General features: G+C 43.3%; 1 protein-coding gene across 1 annotated transcript in view; it reads left to right on the top strand.

Annotated features, from left to right (window-relative positions):
- Positions 1-23,606, top strand: part of COL21A1 (collagen type XXI alpha 1 chain) — a 415,279-nt gene that overhangs the window by 365,092 nt on the left and 26,581 nt on the right. Inside the window, exons 22-24 of the mRNA XM_075340296.1 lie at positions 10,455-10,490; positions 11,536-11,580; positions 18,971-19,003. Of these exons, the coding sequence (XP_075196411.1) occupies positions 10,455-10,490; positions 11,536-11,580; positions 18,971-19,003 (114 nt within the window). The remainder of the gene's footprint in view (positions 1-10,454; positions 10,491-11,535; positions 11,581-18,970; positions 19,004-23,606) is intronic.

The following is a 23,606-nucleotide window of genomic DNA, read 5'->3' on the forward strand; positions in this document are numbered from 1 at the left end:
ACTGCCACCAGTTGTGACGGAGTCCTTCTTCCATATCACACTATCAACAGAGCGAGACATGAGTGAGCAATCCAAGAATATTTATTCCAAGCAAACAAACGGTCCATAAAATAATACACCATACAGAGGGTAAAAATAGTAAAGAAACATGAATATAGTCCAGAAAGATATAAATAAATGTCCAGGTCTCTCTGAGGAGCCGCACCTTCAGCCCACCTTCAGATCAATCTTCTTCCTTCTCTCTTCAAGTTCTCAAACAGACTGCTTCTCTCTTCTCCTCAGCCAGACTGAATCACTAATCCCTCTAATAAGCAGAGAGTTTAGGTGGATTCCAGGCCCCCTCCCCCACACCTAGGGACAGAAGCGCTTCAAGGAGTTATAACTAGAGTTGAGCGCGGTTCGTGGTTCGTGGTTCGTGGTTCTCCAGTTCGTGGTTCGAGTGATTTTGGGGGCTGTTCTAGATCGAACTAGAACTCGAGCTTTTTGCTAAAGCTCGATAGTTCTAGTTACGTTCGAGAACGGTTCTAGCAGCATAAAGCCAAGCTAATTACTAGCTGGCTTTCCGCTGTAATAGTGCAAGTCACTCTGTGACTCACACTATTAAGAAATTTCAGCGTATAGTGTGCGGGAACAGTGCATTTAGATCACTGCTGCTGGGATAATGGTGATCGCCATTTTTTTTTCCTTGTCTTCCTTCCCTAAGCGCGCGCGTGTAGTGGGGCGGGCCAGCATGTCAGCCAATCCCAGACACACACACAGCTAAGTGGACTTTTAGCCAGAGAAGCAACGGCATGTGTGATAGGATGTCCTTGTCACATGTCCCTACATTATAAATACGGGCATCTGCCTGTCTGGACGCCATTATCTGCCTTCTGCATCTGGGTGTCAGTCACCGCTGGCGTAGCTCCTGTCTCTGATACTGCTGTGTACGCTCTATACACAGCGCTATACAGAATAGAAATAGAAGTTTCTTTCACCTCTTGTAAGGGATAATTAGAGCAGGCTCAGAGCCATAGGTGACAGTCAGGTCCGTGGAAATAGATTTTAACAGCTACACAAGCTAACAGCGTCTGTGTAGCTAAGGTCAGGGATTCCTCACTGCATTTCCCCATTTGGAGGGATATAAAGTCAGGCTTCCTTTCCTCTACCCAGACCCAGAACTCTGCCATTGTACCCTCCTGCCCTTTGCACACCCAAACTCATTGTTACTAAGCCATTATACTAGCAAACACTGAGGAAACGTAGTGGCATCCTAAAAGTGTCTGTTGGACTTCCACTATTGTCCCACTGTTGCAAATCTATTTGCAGCACCTCTGCATTGCACACTCAAACTCATTGTTATGAAGCCATTATACTAGCAAACACTGAGTAAACTTAGTGGCATCCTAAAAGTGGCAGTTGGACTTCCATTAGTGTCCCACTAGTGCAAATCTATTTGCAGAACCTCTGCATTGCACACTCAAACTCATTGTTACTAAGCCATTATACTAGCAAACACTGAGTACACTTAGTGGCATCCTAAAAGTGGCTGTTGGACTTCCATTAGTGTCCCACTAGTGCAAATCTATTTGCAGAACCTCTGCATTGCACACCCAAACTCACTGTTACTAAGCCATTATACTAGCAAACACTGAGTAAACTTAGTGGCATCCTAAAAGTGGCAGTTGGACTTCCATTAGTGTCCCACTAGTGCAAAGCTATTTGCAGAACCTCTGCATTGCACACTTAAACTCATTTTTACTAAGCTATTATACTAGCAAACTGTGCTGTCATTTTAAGGGCCATTGTTTCATTGTCCGGGATAGTTATTGTTGTTTATTCTGCTGTCAATAAAGGTAGACCACCGCTGCAATCTACACCACCTCTCAATTTTTACTACCACATTTTAAGTGCACAATCTTGTCGCAATCAAAATGAGTGGCAAAATGACAGATGCTGGTGGAAAGGGGAAGAGGCGTGTTGGAAAAGGAAAAAAAGGGTTTGTCCGTGGGGAAGGTGGCAAAGCTCCATTAACATCTGCTGAAGATAGACCATCTTTCAGCAAAAGTAAGATGTCTACTACTTACCGTGGACAATCCGATGTGCTCCTTTTTTTACAGACACGAACAACTGGCACAAAGGTAGATGATGGCCAAAAAAGGAAAATGCTTGAATGGATCTCAAGTGGTCCAACAAGTGCCCTCTCCACCACTCAACTACCGCATCCAAAAAACACCAGTCCTCTGAGTTGTCATCCCAATCCCACTTGCTTTCTCCCAGCTCTGAAGTCTCCATCCGCCCTGAACAGTATGGTGGAACTGAGATGGCTAAGTCTGCAGAGCTGTTCAGTCACACTATAGCCTGGGAATCAGAGGTCTGCTCCCAAGCTACAGTGAGTACAGACCAGGAAATGGTCTGCAGTGATGCCCAGAACCTTTGTGACTCTGATTCAGGCCGTGAGGACCAAGTTTCGGAGCATAATGTTGACCCTTTTTCACAAACTGTAACAGCTGTTGTTATAGACAATGAGGAACATACTGATGAAGATGAGACGCAGATATCAGATTAGGATGACAACTTAAATATTTGGTCAGGGCAAGAAGAGGCTCGGTCTGAGGGTGAGGGGAGTACAAACACAACAATTGATGAGGAAGTTCTAGATCCCACCTACTGTCAACCCACAGTCAGGCCCTCGAGGAGGTCAACAGAGGCGGTGGAGGAGGATGCAACTGACGACGAAGTTACCTTGCGCCTTCCTGGACAGAGTCGGAGCACTAGTAGCACGTCTACAACTGCATCCTCAGCCATCACTGTGCCTCTGAGCACTAGTCGGAGTGGATCAGCAGGTCGCATGCCCTCTAAGCCTTGCCTAGCCTGGTCCTTTTTTGACATAGCAAAAGATCGCCCAAAATATGTGATCTGTAAAATTTGTCGTGATTCTGTTAGTAGAGGGCAAAACCTCAGCAGTTTGACAACTTCTTCCATGAATCGTCACATGAATAAATATCATATGTCCCAGTGGGAAGCTCACCGTGCTGCAATGCGGCCTAGCAGAGCGTACCATCCACCGCCTGCCCCTTCCAGTGCATCTGCACGCTCTTTATCTTCTAGGACTGTGGGGACAGCTGTCACACCTGGTTTTCCACGCACAACTTCCATCACTGTAACCGCAACTTGCTGTTTGCTTGGTAGGTCGTCAGTTGGTTTGGAAGGGGAAACAAGTGCGTGTGTACAGCTCTCTCAGACATCGATAGCACCAACGTTGGATGAAGGCAACATCATGTCTATGCCTGCACTTTCCTCACAAACCTGCATTTTTCCAGGGACACCCTACTCAACACTGTCTACACACAGCAGCCAGATCTCTGTCCCTCAGATGTGGAAAAATAAAAGGCCATTTCCTGCAACCCATGACAAAGCTAAGAGGTTGACTTTATCCCTCTGTAAGCTCTTGGCTACCAAAATGCTGCCTTTCCGCCTGGTGGACACACAGGATTTTAGAGACCTTATGTCTGTCACTGTGCCCCAGTACCAGATGCCCAGTCGCCACTACTTCTCTAAGAAAGGTGTGCCTGCGCTACACCAGCATGTCGCACTCAGCATCACCGCTTCCTTAGGAAACTCTGTGTGTCAACGGGTGCATTTCACCACCGATACTTGGACCCGTAAGCATGGACAGGGATGTTACATGTTGCTGACTGGGCACTGGGTAACTATGGTGATAGATGGTGAAGGGTCTGCTGCACAAGTCTTGCCGTCCCCACGACTGGTGTGTCAATCCACTGTCTGTCCAAGTTCCACCACTGCTTCTGCCTCCTCCACCTCGTGTGGGTCCTCCACCTCCGCCCCAAGCCTGCCTGGTCAGGCCACCAGCGTTCTAACTGCGCAGAAGGAATCACGCACCCCTCATTACTATGCTGGCAGCAGAGCGCAATGGCATCAGGCGGTCTTTAGCTTGAAATGTCTTGGAAATAAGAGTCACACAGCGGCTGAGTTGTGGGCAGCTCTGGAGACTGAGTTGAACAAATGGTTGTCTCCACTCAACTTGGAGCCTGGTAAGGCCGTGTGCGACAATGCTGCAAACCTTAGTGCGGCCCTTCGCCTGGGCAAGGTCACACCACACACGTGCCTTGTATGGCTCACGTGTTGAACCTTGTTGTCCAGCAATTTTTAACACACTATCCCGGCCTAGATGGCCTTCTGAACAGGGCACAAAAACTGTCTGCTCACTTCCGCCGTTCAACCACCGCTGCTGAGCGACTTGCATCGCTCCAGAAGTCTTTCGGCCTGCCGGTTCATCGCCTAAAATGCGATGTGCCGACACGCTGGAATTCGACTGTCCACATGTTACAGTGACTGTGGCAGCACCGTCGAGCCCTGGTGCAATACATCATGACGTATAGCCTGGGCCAACGAGATGCAGAGGTGGGGCAGATCACCCTGATGGAGGGGTCTCAGATCAAGGACCTATGCACCCTTCTGCACAGATTCGACATGGCGACGAATATGTTTAGCGCTGACAAGACAATGCCATTATCAGCATGACAATTTCAGTCATTTACATGCTGGAGCACACGTTAAACACTATTCGGAGTCAGGGGGTGGGACAACAGGAAGGGGAGGAACTACAGGAGGATTCATATGCGCAAGAGACAATAACATCACCAAGGTCCAGACATTCATCATCACCAACGCGGCAGGCATGGGACCATGGGGGACAGGTATCAACAAGGGCGCATGGTAGCAGGCGAAATGTTGAGGAAGGTGCAGGAGAAAATGAAGAAATGGAGGACGAACTGTCCATGGACATGGAAGACTCAGCGGATGAGGGAGACCTTGGTCAAATTTCAGTTGAAAGAGGTTAGGGGGGAGATGTCAGAGGAAGAAAGAACGGTTAGCACATCTATGCCATAAACACAGCGTGGACTTGGTCCGCATGGCTGCGCAAGACACATGAGTGCCTTCTTGCTGCACTACCTCCAACATGACCCTCGTATTGTCAAAATTAGAAGTGATGATGACTACTGACTTGCCACACTATTAGATCCCCGGTACAAGTCCAAATTTTGTGACATAATTCCAGCCATAGAAAGGGACGCACGTATGCAGGAGTATCAGCAGAAGCTGTTACTCGATCTTAGTTCGGCTTTTTCACCAAACAACCATGCAGGTGCAAGGAGTGAATCTCCCAGTTGTAACTTGACAAACATGGGACGGTCTCGTCATCTTCAACAGTCTACCCATACCAGTAGCACCATATCTGGTGCTGGTAACAGCAATTTTATTGAATCTTTTCATAATTTTTTTAGACCATCCTTTGCAAGGCCACCGGAGACAACAAGTCTGACACATAGTCAACAGCTGGAGAGGATGATACAGGAGTATCTCCAAATGAACATCGATGCCATTACTTTGCAAATGGAGCCTTGCTCATTTTGGGCTTCAAATCTTGAAAAATGGCCAGAGCTCTCCACTTACGCCTTGGAGATTTTGTCGTGTCCAGCTGCCAGCGTTGTCTCTGAACGTGTCTTCAGTGCTGCTGGGTGTGTGCTGACAGATAAGCGCACGCGTCTGTCCAGTGACAATGTGGACAGACTAACGTTCATCAAAATGAACAAGTCATGGATCCACAAGGAATTTACTACCCCTGTGTCATCCTGGGGAGAGTAAATGCTTGTGGATTTGGAATGTGCTTGATGCAAATCTAGCTGTGAAGTGTACAACTGGGGCAAAAGTGCTGCCACTGAATGGGTGGGTGTGTGTGAGGCCCAATTTTTGGAAAAAAGGGAGACTCCGCTTGGAGTAACCCTTGCTTGCTGTGTTTTTGTAAAAGGAGCCAAGATGAACAAGTCATGGTTCAGCAAAGACTTTGCTACCTACCCTGGTGTCATCCTGGGGACGGTTAAGTATGGCGTATTTTTGAATGTGCTTGATGCAAATCTAGCTGTGAAGTGTACAACTGGGGCACAAGTGCTGCCACTGAAGGGGTGGGTGTGTGTGTGGCCCAATTTTTGGAAAAAAGGGAGACTCCGCTTGGAGTAATCCTTGCTTGCTGTGTTTTTTAAAAGGAGCCAAGATAAACAAGTCATGGTTCAGCAAAGACTTTGCTACCTACCCCGGTGTCATCCTGGGGACGGTTAAGGATGGCGTATTTTTGAATGTGCTTGATGCAAATCTAGCTGTGAAGTGTACAACTGTGGCACAAGTGCTGCCACTGAAGGGGTGGGTGTGTGTGTGGCCCAATTTTTGGAAAAAAGGGAGACTCCGCTTGGAGTAACCCTTGCTTGCTGTGTTTTTTAAAAGGAGCCAAGATGAACAAGTCATGGTTCAGCAAAGACTTTGCTACCTACCCTGTGGTCATCTTGGGGACGGTTAAGGATGGTGTATTTTTGAATGTGCTTGATGCAAATCTACCTGTGAAGTGTACAACTGGGGCACAAGTGCTGCCACTGAAGTTCTGTCTGTGTTGCCCAATTTTTGGAAAAAAAGGGAGACTCCGCTTTGAGTCACCTTGCGGTGTTTTACATGATTTTAGAAGGGCGTGCCATGTCTATATCTGTGTCTCCTCCTCTTTTTCCTTGTCCAGCTCTTTTGTTTTTGCATGAGTATATGTCCTTGTCACTTTCCCATGTGTTTGTGTTGTGTTGTGAGTTGTTTGTCACCTTTTGGACACCTTTGAGGGTGTTTTCTAGGTGTTTTTATGTGTTTGTGATTGCCTGCCATTGTTTTCTATGGGGTTCGAGTGGTTCGCCGAACTGGTTCGCCGAACCGAAGTCGAACGAGACCTCCGTTCGGCGAACCGAACTCGAGCCGAACTACGGCCGGTTCGCTCATCGCTAGTTATATCCCTGCAGACAGGATAAACAATACATCGAATAAACAGACCACCACACCCAAAACATGAAACCACACAAAATGGTACATGAGCCACAATATCCCGCCTTCACATTCGCCATGGTAAACCAGACAACTTGGGGTTGGAATTGTCAGGCTAGGGAATCCCATGGTTATTTGCCCCTTCTTAGCCTAAAAATAGCAGCCGCCAGCCACCCCAAAAATGGCGCATCCATTAGATGCACCAATTCTGACACTTTGCTCGTCTCTTCCCGATTGCCCAGGTGCGATGGCAATTGGGGTAGAACTTTTGCAGTTCATGTCAGCTGTGAATTAACAGTTGCCATCAAGCACAAAGGTTAGTAATGGATAGGCATCTGTGACGACATGGACTCTCATGGGTTAAAGTTTCTTAAAATTCACCAGACAGGATGATAGATTGTTTATAGACGGGGGATAAGTCCCTCATTGTTTTTACAAGACTCTTGTTGACTCATGTAATTGTGTTGGTCACTGAAAGCCAAACGTATTGTTTCTCCAGACTCTTCCAGTAATCATTGTAATGTAGTTGTGTATTGCTAATGTGATTACCTTAGTAGCAATTATCTAGTCTGTGCATTCCAGCCTACATGTATACCCTCAGTCTTTCTGTAGACATCATTTGGATGAACATTGTCCATGCAGCTTGAGATTCATCCAATGGGAGAGGTGATCTTGTCCAACCAATCGATGAGGACGCAGTGTATCCAAGTGGAAGGCTGTGGCTATAAAATGGATTTCTTTAAGCCACCAGGTGGTTGTTGATGGATGCTGATGGATCTAGTCTAAGCTCTTAGGAGCTGACTAGAGGATCAGGATACCCTGTGGCTTCAATCTAGGGACTCCGGTTCCGATTGGAGACCATATCCACAGTCTAGGGATTTCGACTCCGGCTGCCAGGATTATATCATCATACCAGGACTACCTTAGGAGGACACTCAGGTTGGGACAGTTCAGTCACCTGCTACAGACTTTGCAGTCCTCATCCAGCTTCCTAAATCTGGCGCTATTCCTTTCTCGGTGGGTGCCCGCCGAAAGCGGGGTGCTGCTGGATTGGAGTAAGCGGCCCTGGAAGCTCTGAGGCAAGGACATTGTAAATCCCTGGTGAGCCAGCGGAAGGGTGAGACTCTGTTGCCTGTTACATGGGTGTTTTGCTGTTTATGTGTTATGTGCCGTTAATTGTTTGGGGATCCAATAAAGTCTAATTATTGTGATTCCCTCACCCTGTGTTGTCTGAGTAGTGTTACGCCCACGGTTAAGGACGCCGGCGTTCAGTTGGGATGAGCCCTGAGCCACGCTGTCTTTCTAAAGGCGGCTGGTTCAGTGGACAAGAGCACCCACTGAGCCCCGTGTCTCCACAGCATCTATCAGACACCCACATTACTAACCCAGTAAGTGTACAGTTAAAAAACACATACAGGAAAGAAATAATTTACTTTAATAAAGACCCCCCCCCACACTCCCTTGATCACCAATTTATTAATTGGAAAAATCATAGAAGTTGCAAAGTAATCCAATGGGTTGGTAATCCAATAGGTGTCCTATGACACCTATCAAATACTATGGAGCCTCATTTTGAGAATGAGGCTAAATTAGTGTCTCGTGATCAATGGCTGGCATGTAATTTCTCATGCTTGTGAGAAATTCTTTATCTGCTGCTGACAATGTGTGAACTCTGGAGCTTTGTTCTAAGAACATTCTGAGAATGAGACTCCATAGGTCAATTCCAGTCAGCTTCAGGCATGGAATTTCTCATGAGAATAGGATTTGATGGAGGCCAACAAAGAAGGGAAGGATGTGTATAAGCACTGGAACTCCACATGTGATACTTACTACCACCCATTTATGCAAAGTATTAATTTTTATTGAACAACATAGCCAGACAAAATATTATATTAAACCCAAATACACAATTCTCCTATTGAATAAGTAAGAGACCCTCACACACAATCCCCTAGCAACATTTTAGCTGACTATAGTGAATAAAGGCAGAGTCTGTACAGAATATTACATTCAAGGAATATCATGGATAAGATTACAAATAAGAAACAATCATCATTATAGCGCATAAAATAAAAAATAAATAGGAATATGCAAGCAAAATGTTACCATCAGTATTGAGAAAGTCATATGACCAAAAAAACCCTGAAAAAGGTAAATAAGTCAGAGGTGAGTGGGAAGGTAAAAAACCCCACGTGTTACTCCAGCATGTGACTTCCTCAGAGGTATGCTTACGATGCACCAAAAGGGGTATTTTTCAAGAGTGTACACACAGTTACAAATGAAAAACAGGTGTGGTAAAATATGATGAGTAAATCAATTAGTAAGTAGGCTAATACCTTATACCTTCAGACACATGCTTAATGGATATAGAGTATAGAACCACAGAGTGTGTCTCAAGATGGAACGCAAAATAGAGTATAAAAGAGGGATTTGACCTCAGGCAAGCATAAGACACTCAACGTGATGTGATGTACCCAGGCAACGTATCCCAAAAGATACACCCCTGGATGTGACTTTGGAGAGAGTTGACCGCAAGCAGGCTGGTGTACTTGCCTGCATAGGACACTCCCCCAGATGTGACGTCCACGTTCCCCAGGCAACGCGTATAGCGCGAATAGCCTGTTATCCGTTGGATACCGAATAGTGGTGAATACATTCGCTCATCCCTTTTAATGACTTAAAACAGAAAAGGTTTATTCTGATTTCATGTCAGATAGTGAGAAAAACATGCAGATGTGTCTTTTTAGATAGTGTATGTAAACTTCTGGTTTCAACTGTATGTAGAATGATATAGCGTTAAACTAAAGAATCAATAAACATAAAATAGGAAAAAAAACACAAATCCTGATAATATTGGAATTACATTTGTTTTGTAATATTCAAGTCCTCAAACTATATACCATGTGAAAACGTAAGGGTACTTTACACGCTGCGATATCGATACCATTATCGCTAGCGAGCGTACCCGCCCTTGTTGGTTGTGCGTCACGAGCAAATCGCTGCCCGTGGTGCACAACATCGCTAACACCCGTCACATGGACTTACCTTCCCTGCAACGTCGCTCTGGCCGGCGATCTGCCTCCTTTCTAAGGGGGCAGTTCGTGCGGCGTCACAGCAACGTCACACGGCAGCCGTCCATTAGCAGAGGAGGGGCGGAGTTGAGTGGCCGGAACATGCCGCCCACCTCCTTCCTTCCTCATTGCTGATGGACGCAGGTAAGGAGACGTTCGTCGTTCCTGCAGTGTCACACACAGCGATGTGTGCTACCGCAGGAACGATGAACAACATTGTACCTGCAGCAGCAACGATATATGGGAAAGGAGCGACGTGTCAATGAGCAACGATTTTTCACATTTTTGCTCTCGTTGATCGTCGCTCCTTGGTGTCACACGCTGCGATGTCGCTAACGGCGCCGGATGTGCGTCACTAACGACATGACCCCGACGATATATCGTTAGCGATGTCGCAACGTGTAAAGCACCCTTTAGACGCAGTATAACAAATCTAATGTATACAGTATATTAGTGTTTCCCCACATTTGCTCTTTCCTATATGCAGTGCAAAGTTTTTTTTTTTACTTTATCTTTTGATTTTTATAGGGTGATAAAGGAAGTCAAGGTGAACGTGGGATTCAGGTATGAGTTTGTTAACTGTAACAATATTTATTGTACTTAAAACCAGTTATTTCCCCCATGCCATTTATGATATATTTAATAAATACAACAGATTTATACTTGGTATATAATAGAGAAACTGCAAAAAAATTCTCACAAAACCAAAAAAAGGATAAACTGTATCCATACAGGGTGAACATAATGTGGAATATATTGGACACTGCCGAATTTAGGCTGGATACAATTTGCAGAGAATGTAAAAAACAACAATTTATGTCTAAATAAAAGAAACATTACACCCAAAAGTGAGATACTGGCAAGTTTGCAAAATGGATGTGCAAATACCTACATCATGAAAAATAATAGGGCCAGTAGATAAACAATGGAAACATACTTGTAGGAACAAAGAGAAAGTATCAAACCATCAGTAAGGGTCCCGTTACACGTAGCGACGTTTGAGCGATTCCGAAAACGATACGACCTGGTCAGGATCGCTGGTACGTCGCTACATGGTCGCTAGTGAGCTGTCAAACAGGCAGATCTAATTAGCGACGCAGCAATGATACGGCGATACGTATAATGACCTCAGCGATCGTTGGGACCCTGTCACCCAGGCGTGCCAATGAGGTCGCTCGTCGTTGTTATGGCATCAAACACAGCGATGCATGCTGCCCAGCGGGACACCAATGATCAAAAAATGAACCAGGACGTTCAGGTATGATTGGCGATATCGCAGCAGGGGGTCGGTCACTGCTCTGTGTCACACGTAGCGAGATCGCTAGTGCGTCACAAAACCTGTGACATTTCAGCGATCTTGCTAACAACATCGCTATGTGTGACAGGGTCTTAAGGGGATAGACCAGAGTTTTTGTGATTCTAGGATATGTAAGAGCATGACCTGGGGCATAGCCACTAAAAAGAAACTGGGTGCATGTTCTTAAAAAAAATTGGGCTATGTATGATTTTTGGTTCAGTTATTCAGAAAAAAAATCAAACAGGATAATTACAAACTTTGATGATTGGGCATAGGTAGTAACATTTATTTCATCTCCTTTGTTTCTTACAGGGCCAAAAAGGAATGAATGGTTCCCCTGGTAATCAAGGAATTAAGGTATAGAATATTCATAATACATATTATCAAATGCTCAGCTGCAATGTCTGTTGGAATACTCAAGCCATTTCAGTGCAGTCACAACATTAATGCATACAAGTTGTAAACTGTATGCAGATTCTAAGCAAATAACATTTTTTATACATATAGTATATGCACATCATAGCAAAATATTCCTCTTTTTTCTGTTAATAAAAATACAATTCTTTACAGTTGCATAAAATATATATATTTATATATATATATATATATATATATATATATATATATATACTGTATATATACTGCTCAAAAAAATAAAAGGAACACTAAAATACCACTCTGTTGTTTAAGTGTTTCCTTTATTTGTTTGAGCGGTGTATATATATATATATATATATATATATATATATATATATACAGTACAGACCAAAAGTTTGGTCACACCTTCTCATCTCTAGAACAACTGTTAAGAGGAGACTTTGTGCAGCAGGCCTTTATGGTAAAATAGCTGCTAGGAAACCACTGCTAAGGACAGGCAACAAGCAGTAGAGACTTGTTTAGGCTAAAGAACACAAGGAATGGACATTAGACCAGTGGAAATCTGTGCTTTGGTCTGATGAGTCCAAATTTGAGATGTTTCGATCCAACCAACGAGTCTTTGTAGAAAAGGTGAACGGATGGACTCTACATGGCTGGTTCCCCCCGTGAAACATGGAGGAGGAGGTGTGATGGTATGAGGGGGCTTTGCTGGTGACACTCTTGGGGATTTATTCAAAATTGAAGGCTTACAGAACCAGTATGCCTACCACAGCATCTTACAGCGGCGTGCTATTCCATCCGGTTTGCGTTTAGTTGGACCATCATTTATTTTTCAACAGGACAATGGCCCCAAACACACATCCAGACTGTGTAAGGGCTATTTGACTAAGAAGGAGAGTGATGGGGTGCTACGCCGGATGACCTGGTCTCCACAGTCACCAGACCTGAACCCAATCGAGATGGTTTGGGGTGACCTGGACCGCAGAGTGAAGGCAAAAGGGCCAACAAGTGCTAAGCATTTCTGGGATCTCCTTCAAGACTGTTGGAAGATCATTTCCGGTGACTACCTCTTAAAGCTCATCAAGAGAATGCCAAGAGTGTGCAAAGTAATAATGAAAGCAAAAGGTGGCTACTTTGAAGAACCTACAATATAAGATACGGTATATTTTCAGTTGTTTCATACTTTTTTAAATATTTCATTCCACATGTTTTAATTCATAGTTTTGATGCCTTCAATGTGAATCTACAATTTTCAGAGTCCTGAAAATAAAGAAAAGTCTTTGAGTGAGAAGGTGTGTCCAAAATTTTGGTCTGTACTGTATATATATATCCCTGGATAGTAGATTGTGCAGCTGGGTCCCAAAGATTGATGCCAGTTCTGAATTGATGGACCTGCTGGACATCATCTAATTTTGAATGGAGGTTAGCTTGATGCATTTTTCTCTGTCTGCAAATAAATGAGTATGTGTTCTACACATGAAATACTGATGATTGAATGAGTTACATTGCCACTGAGTGACCAAAGCATCCATCTGTTGGGGCAAATGAGCATACAAGTTTTTTGGGAACATTTTGGGAACATTTTGTGCTAGCCATAGCTGTCCTTATTGAAGATATTAGAACAAGTAACACTAGACAATGAAGATTTTCCTTTCTGAACACTTTTGGGTTTATCTTACTGTATGTAATTTGAGCAGCTGATCACAAAAATCACCTTAAAAATTTCCTGTCAAGTATCGTTTTTCTGAAATCTTCTGTTTGAGTGATTGTTTTAATATTTTCAGGCAGTCCATGTATTGTTTAGAATGTATGTGCTGTTATTTAATTTATAGGCAAGAAAATGCATAAATGCCTTGTATTCAGTGGAATTGTTACAGACTAGGCACACCTAGACATGTCTGGATGCTGCATGCATAGGTTGCAAAATCTGTTTGCAAAGATTCTGTAAGTTATTTCAAATTTAAGCAGCTATACACTACTACAGTACAATCTGATATAGCTTAAAGGTCTTGACAGTGTCAGAAAAGTTGCAATACCTTCTGTTACATTTGTGCAGAGTGCACGCTTAGGCTATGTGCGCACGTTGCCTTTTTTGTGACCACAAATATGCAGCATTTTTGTGCGTTTTTGGCCGCAAAAAACACAAAAAAGACACACCCTGGGGGTGCATTGTTTGCATTTTTGCGCATTTTTGTTACTACGTTTTTCCAATGCATTGTATGGGTGACAAACGCTGGCAAAAACTCAGAAATAATTGACATCTTGCATCTTTGTGGTCACCACAAAAACGCACCTAAAACAAAACTGCACTGTACGGACAGCAAAAATGAAAACTTATAGACTTTTCTGGGGAAGCAAAGTCATGCAGTTTTAAGACCAAAAATGCACCCGAAAAATGTGCAAAAATGCCGCGAAAAACGCACTGTGTGCACATAGCCTTAAGCCTCAAAGATGCACCAGGACAGCTTTCATCATGAAAATCTATAAGCTGTATTTTCAATGGAAGATTGAAGATCAAGACAAATCTTGGGTTACTAACTGTTGTGCTGTGCAAGAGGTGCTATTGATTTTGGAGGTTGGCTGAGAGGTTCTTGCAAGTCAACGATGTTTGCTGTCCCAATGCTATGGCGGAAACAGAAGGATCATGTAACCAACTGTTACTTCTGTCCAAACAATATCTCTGGTTTCTCTGCTAAGAATAAGAAATTCATTGAATTTCCCAATCTGCCTTCAACTAAGAGACCAGTAGTACATGATGACACTCTTCCAATACCAAAACCACCAGACACATGGATCCTAGAGGAGGTAACCAATGAAGATGTTGCAGTCTATGGGTTAGAGATGGGGAACAACGTGGATTTAATCTTTGCACCATGTATGTCTGATGTGCCTCATCTTATAATACAGACTTATGCTTGTCAAAAGCAAATGCAGCATAACTGTCTTCAAGTCTGCAAAGATGGCATTTGTGTTCACCTGGAAAAAATGTTTTTTGTCTTTCAAAGCTACGAAGATTACTTACACAGTTTTTTGAACAGGATGACAACCTGTGCTTCTGCACGGACATTGATATGTTATTTCAAGCTTTAGGTTGTTAGTAAGGATTAGCGGACCCATGAAAGTTCGGGTTCGCAGGGTTCAACTGGACTTTAGCTAAAAGTTTGTTTTGGGACCCGGACGTCACTTTGACCCCTGAACATCATATATGTCAATGGGAACCGCAACTTTGGTGCTGTAAAATGGCTGTAAAACAGTCGTATTAAAAGCTAGGGGGCTGCAAAAGGTAGCAAAAAAAGGGGCAATTGCCCTGAAAACATGTGGCTAGGAAATAAATTAAAAAAATGGCATGAGCTCCCAATTTTTTTCATAACCAGCGCACATAAAACAGACAGCTGTGGGCCTCAAACTTCAGCTGTCTGTTTTACATTGGCTGGTTATCAAAAATACAGGCCACCCATTTCATTTTTTAAATTATTTATTTGAATAATGTTAAAAAAACATGGGATCCTCCCTTATTTTGATAGTCATCCAAGATAAAGCAGACAGCAGCCAAAAGCCACTCCAGAAGTAGTGCATTCATTAGATGCACCAATTCTGACTCTTTACCCGGCTCTTCCCGATTGCCCTGGTGCATTGGTAATTAGGGTAATTCTTGTGGGGTTGATGTCAGCTGTGATATTTCTGCCTCCAGCTCACATAAAACTTAGGCTGATGAAAAATGTTGTGAAAGCAATTGAACAAGGAAGATTTTCATTATTTGAGACAATTGTTCCCAAGAACAATCGATGCCAAGATTAAGGAAAACATCTTTGTTGGTCCACATATACGACACATCATGAATGACAATCAATTCGAAGAGCTGCTTGTGGGGCCTGAGAAAATTGCTTGGAAATCATTGAAAGACGTTTCCGAGAATTTCCTTGGCAACTATTGAGCATCAAACTACATCAAATTGGTTGACAACATTTTTGAAGCTTACAAAGTGATCAAGTACAACATGTCATTGAAAATTTATTTTCTGCATTCATATCTGGACTGTGGAAAATCATAATCAAGACTACTGGAATCCATCAATGCTAGCTGACAATTGTTCGACACTAATACAGGATGCACTGGATGCCAAGTACAAATGAAAATTAGCAGCAGAACACTTGGTTTACTGTAGTTGAACTTATGTTGGTGGTAACATTTAAAAGCTTTATAATCAGTAAAACTTTATCTTATGTTTCTCAAAATTTCTACGTGATAGACTATCAAAATATGTATTTCCGCCTAGCTTGAATGAGTTTATCATAATTTTCAAAGAAGGAAATCTTTCGAAAAATGTGTTGTCCAGTGTAATCTAATATATAAAGCTGAGTGTATGTGTGTATATATGTGTGTGTGTATGTATGTGTGTATGTATGTCTGCTAAAGGAATCCGCACCGTCGTATTTACAATCACGAAATTTTGCACAGACGCCTCATGTGACCCAGGGAGCGTCGTAGACTATGTTTTGACAGAAAAATTTAACCCCGTGCTTTACAGTTAGTCTCTAAAATCCTGCCGCCATTAAACTGAATGGAGGTGGGAGCTATAGGTTATTAATAGCAACTGTCAGTGGTTGCTATAGGAACAAAATAAACTGTTAGTTGAAGCTTATGCGTGAGGTTATATGATGTCGGTGGAGAGATGGATAGAGAGATAAAAAAAGACAGAGACACAAACAGAGACAGATGGGGAAAGAAACAGACAGATGGGGAAAGAGACAGCCCTGGAAAGAGACAGCCCTGGAAAGACACAGACGGGCAAAGACACAGACGGGCAAAGACAGCCGGGCAAAGAGACAGCCGGGGAAAGAGACAGCCGGGGAAAGAGACATCCGGGGAAAGAGACAGAATTTTAACCCCGCGTGTTCCAATTTACCAATCAATTTTGCCCCTATCTACATAATGGGGAAAAAGTGAAAAGTGTATCCGCACCGTCGCATTTACAATCACGAAATTTTGCACAGACACCTCATGTGACCCAGGGAACATTGTAGACTATGTTTTGGCAGGAAAATTTAACCCCACGCTTTACAGTTACTCTCCAAAAAACATGCCTCCATTAAAGTAAATGGAGCCTGGAACTACAGGTTATTAGTAGGAGCTGTGATTGGTTGCTATAGGAACAAAAGACATTCATAGTATAAGAAGCTTAGATGTGAGCTAGTAAGATGTCGGTGGGGAGACGGATAGAGACAGACAGAGAAACAGACAGAGACACAAACAGAGACAGACAGGGAAAGAGACAGAGAGATAGAGACAGACAGGGAAAGAGACAGACAGAGATAAACGGTGAAAGAGACAGACAGAGCCAGACGGTGAAAGAGACAGACAAAGACAGACGGTGAAAGAGACAGACAGAGACAGACGGGGAAAGAGACAGACCGAGGCAGACCCGGAAAGAGACAGACCCGGAAAGAGACAGACCTGGAAAGACACAGACAGGGAAAGAGAAAGATGGGGAAAGAGACAGACAGACATGCAGACAGCGACAGAGACAGGCAGACAGGGAAGAAGGAGACAGCCAGAGAGACAGACAAAGATAGATGGAGAAAGACACAGACCTGGATAGAGACAGGCGGAGAAAGAGACAGAGAAATAGAGACAGACAAGAAAAGAGACAGACAGAAACAGGCAGACGGGGAAAGAGACAGACCTGGGAAAGAGACAGACCAAGAAAGAGACACATGGGGAAAGAAACAGAGAGCTAGAGACAGACAAAAAAAGAGACAGACAGAGACAAGCAGACGGGGAAAGAGACAGATGGGGAAAGAGAGAGACAGGGACAGAGACAGATGGGGAAAGAGACAGATGGGGAAAGAGACCGACGGAGCACATTACTTGGCCAATTTAGTTAAATCTGTGTGGAATATCTGTGGTGTTGAAATATATGTTGTGAAATGCTTCTATTAGCTTAGTTTTTGACTTTTAATAATTACATTTCTATCTATTTGTTTTGTGGTTTTTGTGTGCAGAATAAATTTTTGTTAATACATTCTATTTTGTTAACAACAGTTATTAACCCGGGCGAAGCCGGGTAGTACAGCTAGTCTAATATATAAAGCTGAATGTGTGTATGTATGTGTGTGTGTGTGTGTGTATGTCCAGGATTGGCATCTGCACTGTCGCAGCTACAGCCACAAAATTTTTCACACTCACACATCTGGACCCCGAGAGCGTCATAGGCTATGTTGTGAGGCGAAATTTTATTCCCGTGCGTTCCAATTTACCAATCAATTTTGCCCCTATCTATATAATGGGGAAAAAGTGAAATGAAAAGTGTATCCCCACCGTCGCATTTACAATCACAAAATTTTGCACAACCACCTAATGTGACCCAGGGAATGTCGTAGACTATGTTTTGACAGGAAAATGTAACCCCGCGCTTTACAGTTACTCTCCAAAAAACATGTCTCTATTAAAGTAAATGGAGCCTGGAACTACAGGTTATTAGTAGGAGCTGTGATTGGTTGCTATAGGAACAAAATACATTCATAGTATAAGAAGCTTATATGTGAGCTAATAAGATGTCGGTGGGGAGACAGACGGGGAAAGAGACAGACGGGGAAAGAGACAGACGGGGGAAAGAGACAGACGGGGAAAGAGACAGACGGAGCACATTACTTGGCCAATTTAGTTAAATCTGTGTGGAATATCTGTGGTGTTGAAATATATGTTGTGAAATGCTTCTATTAGCTTAGTTTTTGACTTTTGATAATTACATTTCTATCTATTTGTTTTGTGGTTTTTGTGTGCAGAATAAATTTTTGTTAATACATTCTATTTTGTTAACAACAGTCAATAACCCGGGCGAAGCCGGGTAGCACAGCTAGTTTATTATAAATCTTCAAAATAATTAAGGATTATGTCTTTTTTAATTGTAAATAACAGTCCACACTAACTTAGCTCTTCCCTTTTTACTAGCGATGTAATTTTAGCAAATGCCTACTTGTAAGAAAAAAAACACAGCACTTAATAAAATGCTTGCTCCTAACTGTTTGGTTTTAACACTCATTATCTCAAGAGATTACATGGTGTACATACTTTTAAGGTTATTGTACAGTTTAAGAACAATAAATTCTGAAGTCAAAGAACCTCATTAACTTTCTTATTCCCCTTTCTTTTCAATATAGTCAATGTTATTTTTTCCAAAATTTGATATAAAATGTTTATATATCCAATCTAGATATTTAAAAGGATTCACTGCCAATTAGCACATATGTTCTTCTTGTGTAAAAAAATGAATTATTTCAGTAAGAAATCCATTTTCTCAGTCTTATACTCCTTCACATTGTTAAATGTGTGTTGAAGCTTTTATTTTATACTTAAATTTCTATTCCAGGGAGAGCACGGTGTTGCTGGCTCCAGAGGAGAGGTCTGTATTACTGTCACTATATTAAACCTGGATATGACTAATATTTTTCAGCAAATCACATAAAAAAGCAATTACTAGAAATGAGTGGATCTGCCGAGATTCGAATTTGACAAATCATGTGGATTTTTCAGAGAAATTCAATTTGCAGCAAAGTTGTTCTCCGCGAATAAATGTTCCTTATTATGCTAAGGGGTCTCTGCAAACCCCAAAGTATAATAATGGTATTACATGAAATAAAAAAAACAACTCTCCTTTTTCACCATTTTTGCAGCCCATCATCTGGTCCTCCTCATTTATTCTTTTCCCCATTACCTTGGGCCTTCTTTAAACCAGGTAGTTGCTTGCGGCTCCTCTACAGTATGTCAACATAGCCCTGCACACATGTCGGCCGTCTCCTCCAGCCGACCCCCCACACTAGCATCATGATGATGAAGAGGAGAGGTGAGGATCTGCCCACCAACACCTCATGCGGCGTGGTGGGGGAGGTCAGCAGTGTGTGCTCATCACATGACCTGAAGTTGGATGTGCGTTTATGTGTGTAAAGAGGCTGGCAGTGGTATCTCAGAGCAGGACGCCCATGCGGCAGAGGGTAGAAGATCTGCTGAAGAAGGTACAGCAGTGTGGAGGCTGGCCAAGGTCAATGACGTTACTGTTCTCACAATTTACTAATTACTAGAAGTAACATATACAAATTTCACAGACTCTAAAGACTTCTAATTTTCTGAAAATACATTTATTACAAAATGTGACATATAGATCCAAAACACTTTATTATTAAAAAAATTTTTTCCATCTTCCAGTAGATACGCCAAAAAACACATATAGACGGTACCCCCGTATTTAAATTATCCTGGAACCTATTTAGATATCTGCATTATATCAATTTACAAATGTTTTCTAATGTAGGGAGCCTTACACATTTACTTCAAATCAATCCCCTATCCGTTCATGGTAAACAGTCAAAGGTCCAGCTCTTAGCAATATAGGAAATTTTCTCCCTGTGTCTCAGGATCCAATTAGGGTACCAATAAGTAAGGATTTTATAAAGTACACCATGTACTCAGGTTGCAAATCTGCTAACCTATGCCCTTACTTGACCCGACTCGTTTCTCCTCTCTGCGGCAGGTTCATCAGGGGTTGTTTAAATACACAATAAAATATGTTGTACAGTAACACTTGTAATAGTATTCTCTAGCTCTGTCAGTTCTTGGCAGAGTAGTTACCGATAGTACAATAATAAATACACTGTCATTGGTTCCATGATTACATTCATCACCCCTTGAAGAGTCAAAAAAATCCAGGATTTACCGCAATTCCACCAATATCTTGATTTCTGATATGTCCATAGACAGCCTGATGCTTCAAAATACTTTAATGATACAGGCAAAACACACTAGGGTCCCAATATATATTCCTTGAGATACCAGCAGTGATATCTCAGAGCAGGATGCCCATGCAGCAGAGGGTAGATGATCTGCTGAAAAAGGTACATCAGTGTGGAGGCTGGCCAAGGTTACCGCACTGACCACAAGGGTATGTGATGCTGCTCTGTTATTTGCCAATACTCACACACACACACGTGGCATGCAGACCTATGTTCATGTTGTAGCTGAATTCTTCATTAAAATGGTGTCGGAGTCAGCACATGCTCATACCGCCAGCTCCGGTGCCATTTTATTGAAGACACTGTCTCTGTGAATATCACCAGTTTGTTTCATATGATGATGAGACACAGTGTCTTCAATAAAATGGCGCTGAAGTTGTCGCACACGTGCCGACTTCGACCCTTTTTAGTGAAGAATTTAACTACAACGTGAACATAGCACTGCGCACACCTCAGCTATATTGATGATGGCAACGGAATTAAAGAAGTTGTCCAGTTACCAAAACTGATTTTTTTTTCTGATAAATCTTGCTAATATGTGCCCCTCAACACATCTATTATGTTTTTTCAGCAAAATTACCTTTTATTGTGCACTAGCAGCACATGCTCATTGCTGGCTCCAGCTCTGATGGGGTTAATCTCTCCTATGACTTCCTGTGTTCAGTTCCTACAAGTCCCAGAATTCTTTGTGGCTCTAGGGCGGTGTCTAGCTTATCTAACACACCCACTGTGTGTAACACCCCCCTCAGCTCTCCACCCAAAGCCTCCTCCCTGCCTCTTCCCAGTGTGGATGCACTGAGAGAAATCACACAGAGACAGCAGCAGCTCCCAGCTCTACACAACCAGGGGAATAAAGTGTCAGCAGCGGCCCGCACTGCAGTGTCAGCAGCCGCGGGGATGACAAGCGCTACCGTCAGGAGGTTAGTAAGTTCATTACCTATGGTGATGAAGTCCTGCCCTCCTGTCGTCAGCGGTCGTCACTGTCTTCTTCTATGCCCGCCGCTTGTCACATCACCTCTCGCTGTCGACCCGAGACTGTGACTACTGGTGACGTCACGGGCCGCTCACGATACTTTGTTTGTGAAGGTGGCGGTCATTGAACTCGGTGACAGCGCTGCTGTCAGGAGTTCAGAGATCATCGCAGGTAATATACCTAGCTAACCTCCTGATAGCAGCACTCGTCATGCCCTGCAGTGACCTGGGCTGACCTATTGATTTTAGCTCAGGTCACTGCACTGCTCTCCCAGCAAATAGGGAACATTCTGTTCTTCATTGACTGGGACATTGACTATTGTATGGATCATCGTGGGACCCCCTTGTATTACACCAGACCTGGATTTGTTTTTCTTTCTAATAAATTGGTGAAAGAGGGAATGTGTTGGGGAGTGTTTTTTCAAATAAAAATGTGTTTGTTGTCTATTTTTTTTTTTATTACTGCCTGGGTTGGTGATGTTGGGTATCTGATACACGCCTGACATCACTAACTCCAGGGCTTGATGCCAGGTGACATTGCACATCTGGTATTAACCCCATATATTATCCCGTTTGCCACCGCACCAGGGCAACGGGATGAGCTGGCGCGAAGCACCAGGACTGGCACATCTAATGGATGCGCTACTTCTGGGGCGGCTGCAGCCTGCTATTTTTAGGCTGGGGAGTGTCCAATAACGGTGAATCTCCCTAGTCTGAGAATACCAGACCACAGCTGTCCGCTTTACCTTGGCTGGTGATCCAATATCGGGGGAGCCCGTGTTTTTTGTTTTAAATTATTTAGTTAATTTAAAATAACAGCGTGGGGTGCCCTCTGTTTTGGATTACCAGCCAAGGTGAAGCTGCCAACTGTGGTTTGCAGGCTGCAGCCATTTACTTTACCCTAGCTGGCTACAAAAGATAGGGGGACCGCATGTCATTTTTTTTTATTTATTTATTTATTTTTTGGCTAAGAACAAGACTAAGCACTTTAGTGCCACATGAAAGTCACAAAAGGGTGCCAGCTTAAAATATGCAGGGAGTAGGACATTATATATGTCTTTCTTATCTATCTATCTATCTATCTATCTATCTCTATCTATCTATCTATCTATCTATCTATCTATCTATCTATCTATCTATCCAGCCCTCTATTCATTCATTCATTCATTCATTCATCCCTCTATCCCTCTGTCTCTATATCTATCTATCCATCTCTATTTCTACTCATCTATTTATCTTTCTTGCTGCTTCCGTTCTTTGCGGTCCGCAAAAAAAATGAAAGGCACGCAGATGTCACACGGATGCCACTAGGATGCATCCGTGAAAAAAAGGACCGTTTTTTTGTGGCCCGCAAAAACAGAACGGTCATGTGAATGTAGCCTTAACAGCAGTCACTGCCTGCTGCCGATCACATGTGACCGTGTGAGGGCTGTGTGTGCGGGCTGTGTATACAGGAGTTCAGCTGAGTTCAGATCAGCTGACTCAAGTGTCGGCTGATCAGGCTGGGGCCACACGGGGATTACTGCGATCCCCTCGCATTACACTCGGCTCACGCTCAGTACAGCAGAGCTGAGTGTCATGCGTGTGTCCCTGCGACTGAGGTCCGACTGTGCGAGCAGACCTCAGCTGCGGGAGGCGGTCCGCCACTCGAGGGGTGGACCAGCACTGAGGAGGGGTGGGAGGGATTTCTCTCACTCTCTCCTCCGTAGTCCACCGATGTACCGCAAGTTCAGTGTGATTTTTCTCTCACCACATACACTTGAATGGGTAAAAGAGAGAGTCTTGCATTACAGTTGTAGCATGCTGCGATTGTTTTCTCGGTCCAATTAGGGCTGAGAAAATAATCGCTCATGTGTGCTGACACACAGGCTAATATTTGTCCGAGTGGAATGCGATGTTTTATCGCACTCCACTCGCACTGTTTTTCTCGCCGTGTGGCTTAGACCTTACTTGTTCTATGTCCCCCTGCATCCATCGCAGCGTGTGCAGGCTGGAGTTCAGCTGAGTTCAGATCAGCTGACTCCAGTGCTGGACTGAACTCCGCTGACCTCACAGCCCGTACACGCTGCAATGGATGCAGGGGGACACAGAACAAGTAATCAGCCGACACTGGAGTCATCTGATTACTTGTTACTTGGGATAAATTGAGCAGTAAAATGCCCTGGTGCTCGATGGGCGAAGCCCATGTCGATTTTTTTTTTAAAAATTCATTAAAAATAAAAAAAAACAAAAAATCACATTGTTTGT

The sequence above is a fragment of the Anomaloglossus baeobatrachus genome, chromosome 3 (assembly GCF_048569485.1).
Source record: "Anomaloglossus baeobatrachus isolate aAnoBae1 chromosome 3, aAnoBae1.hap1, whole genome shotgun sequence".
Classification (NCBI taxonomy): Eukaryota; Metazoa; Chordata; class Amphibia; order Anura; family Aromobatidae; genus Anomaloglossus; species Anomaloglossus baeobatrachus.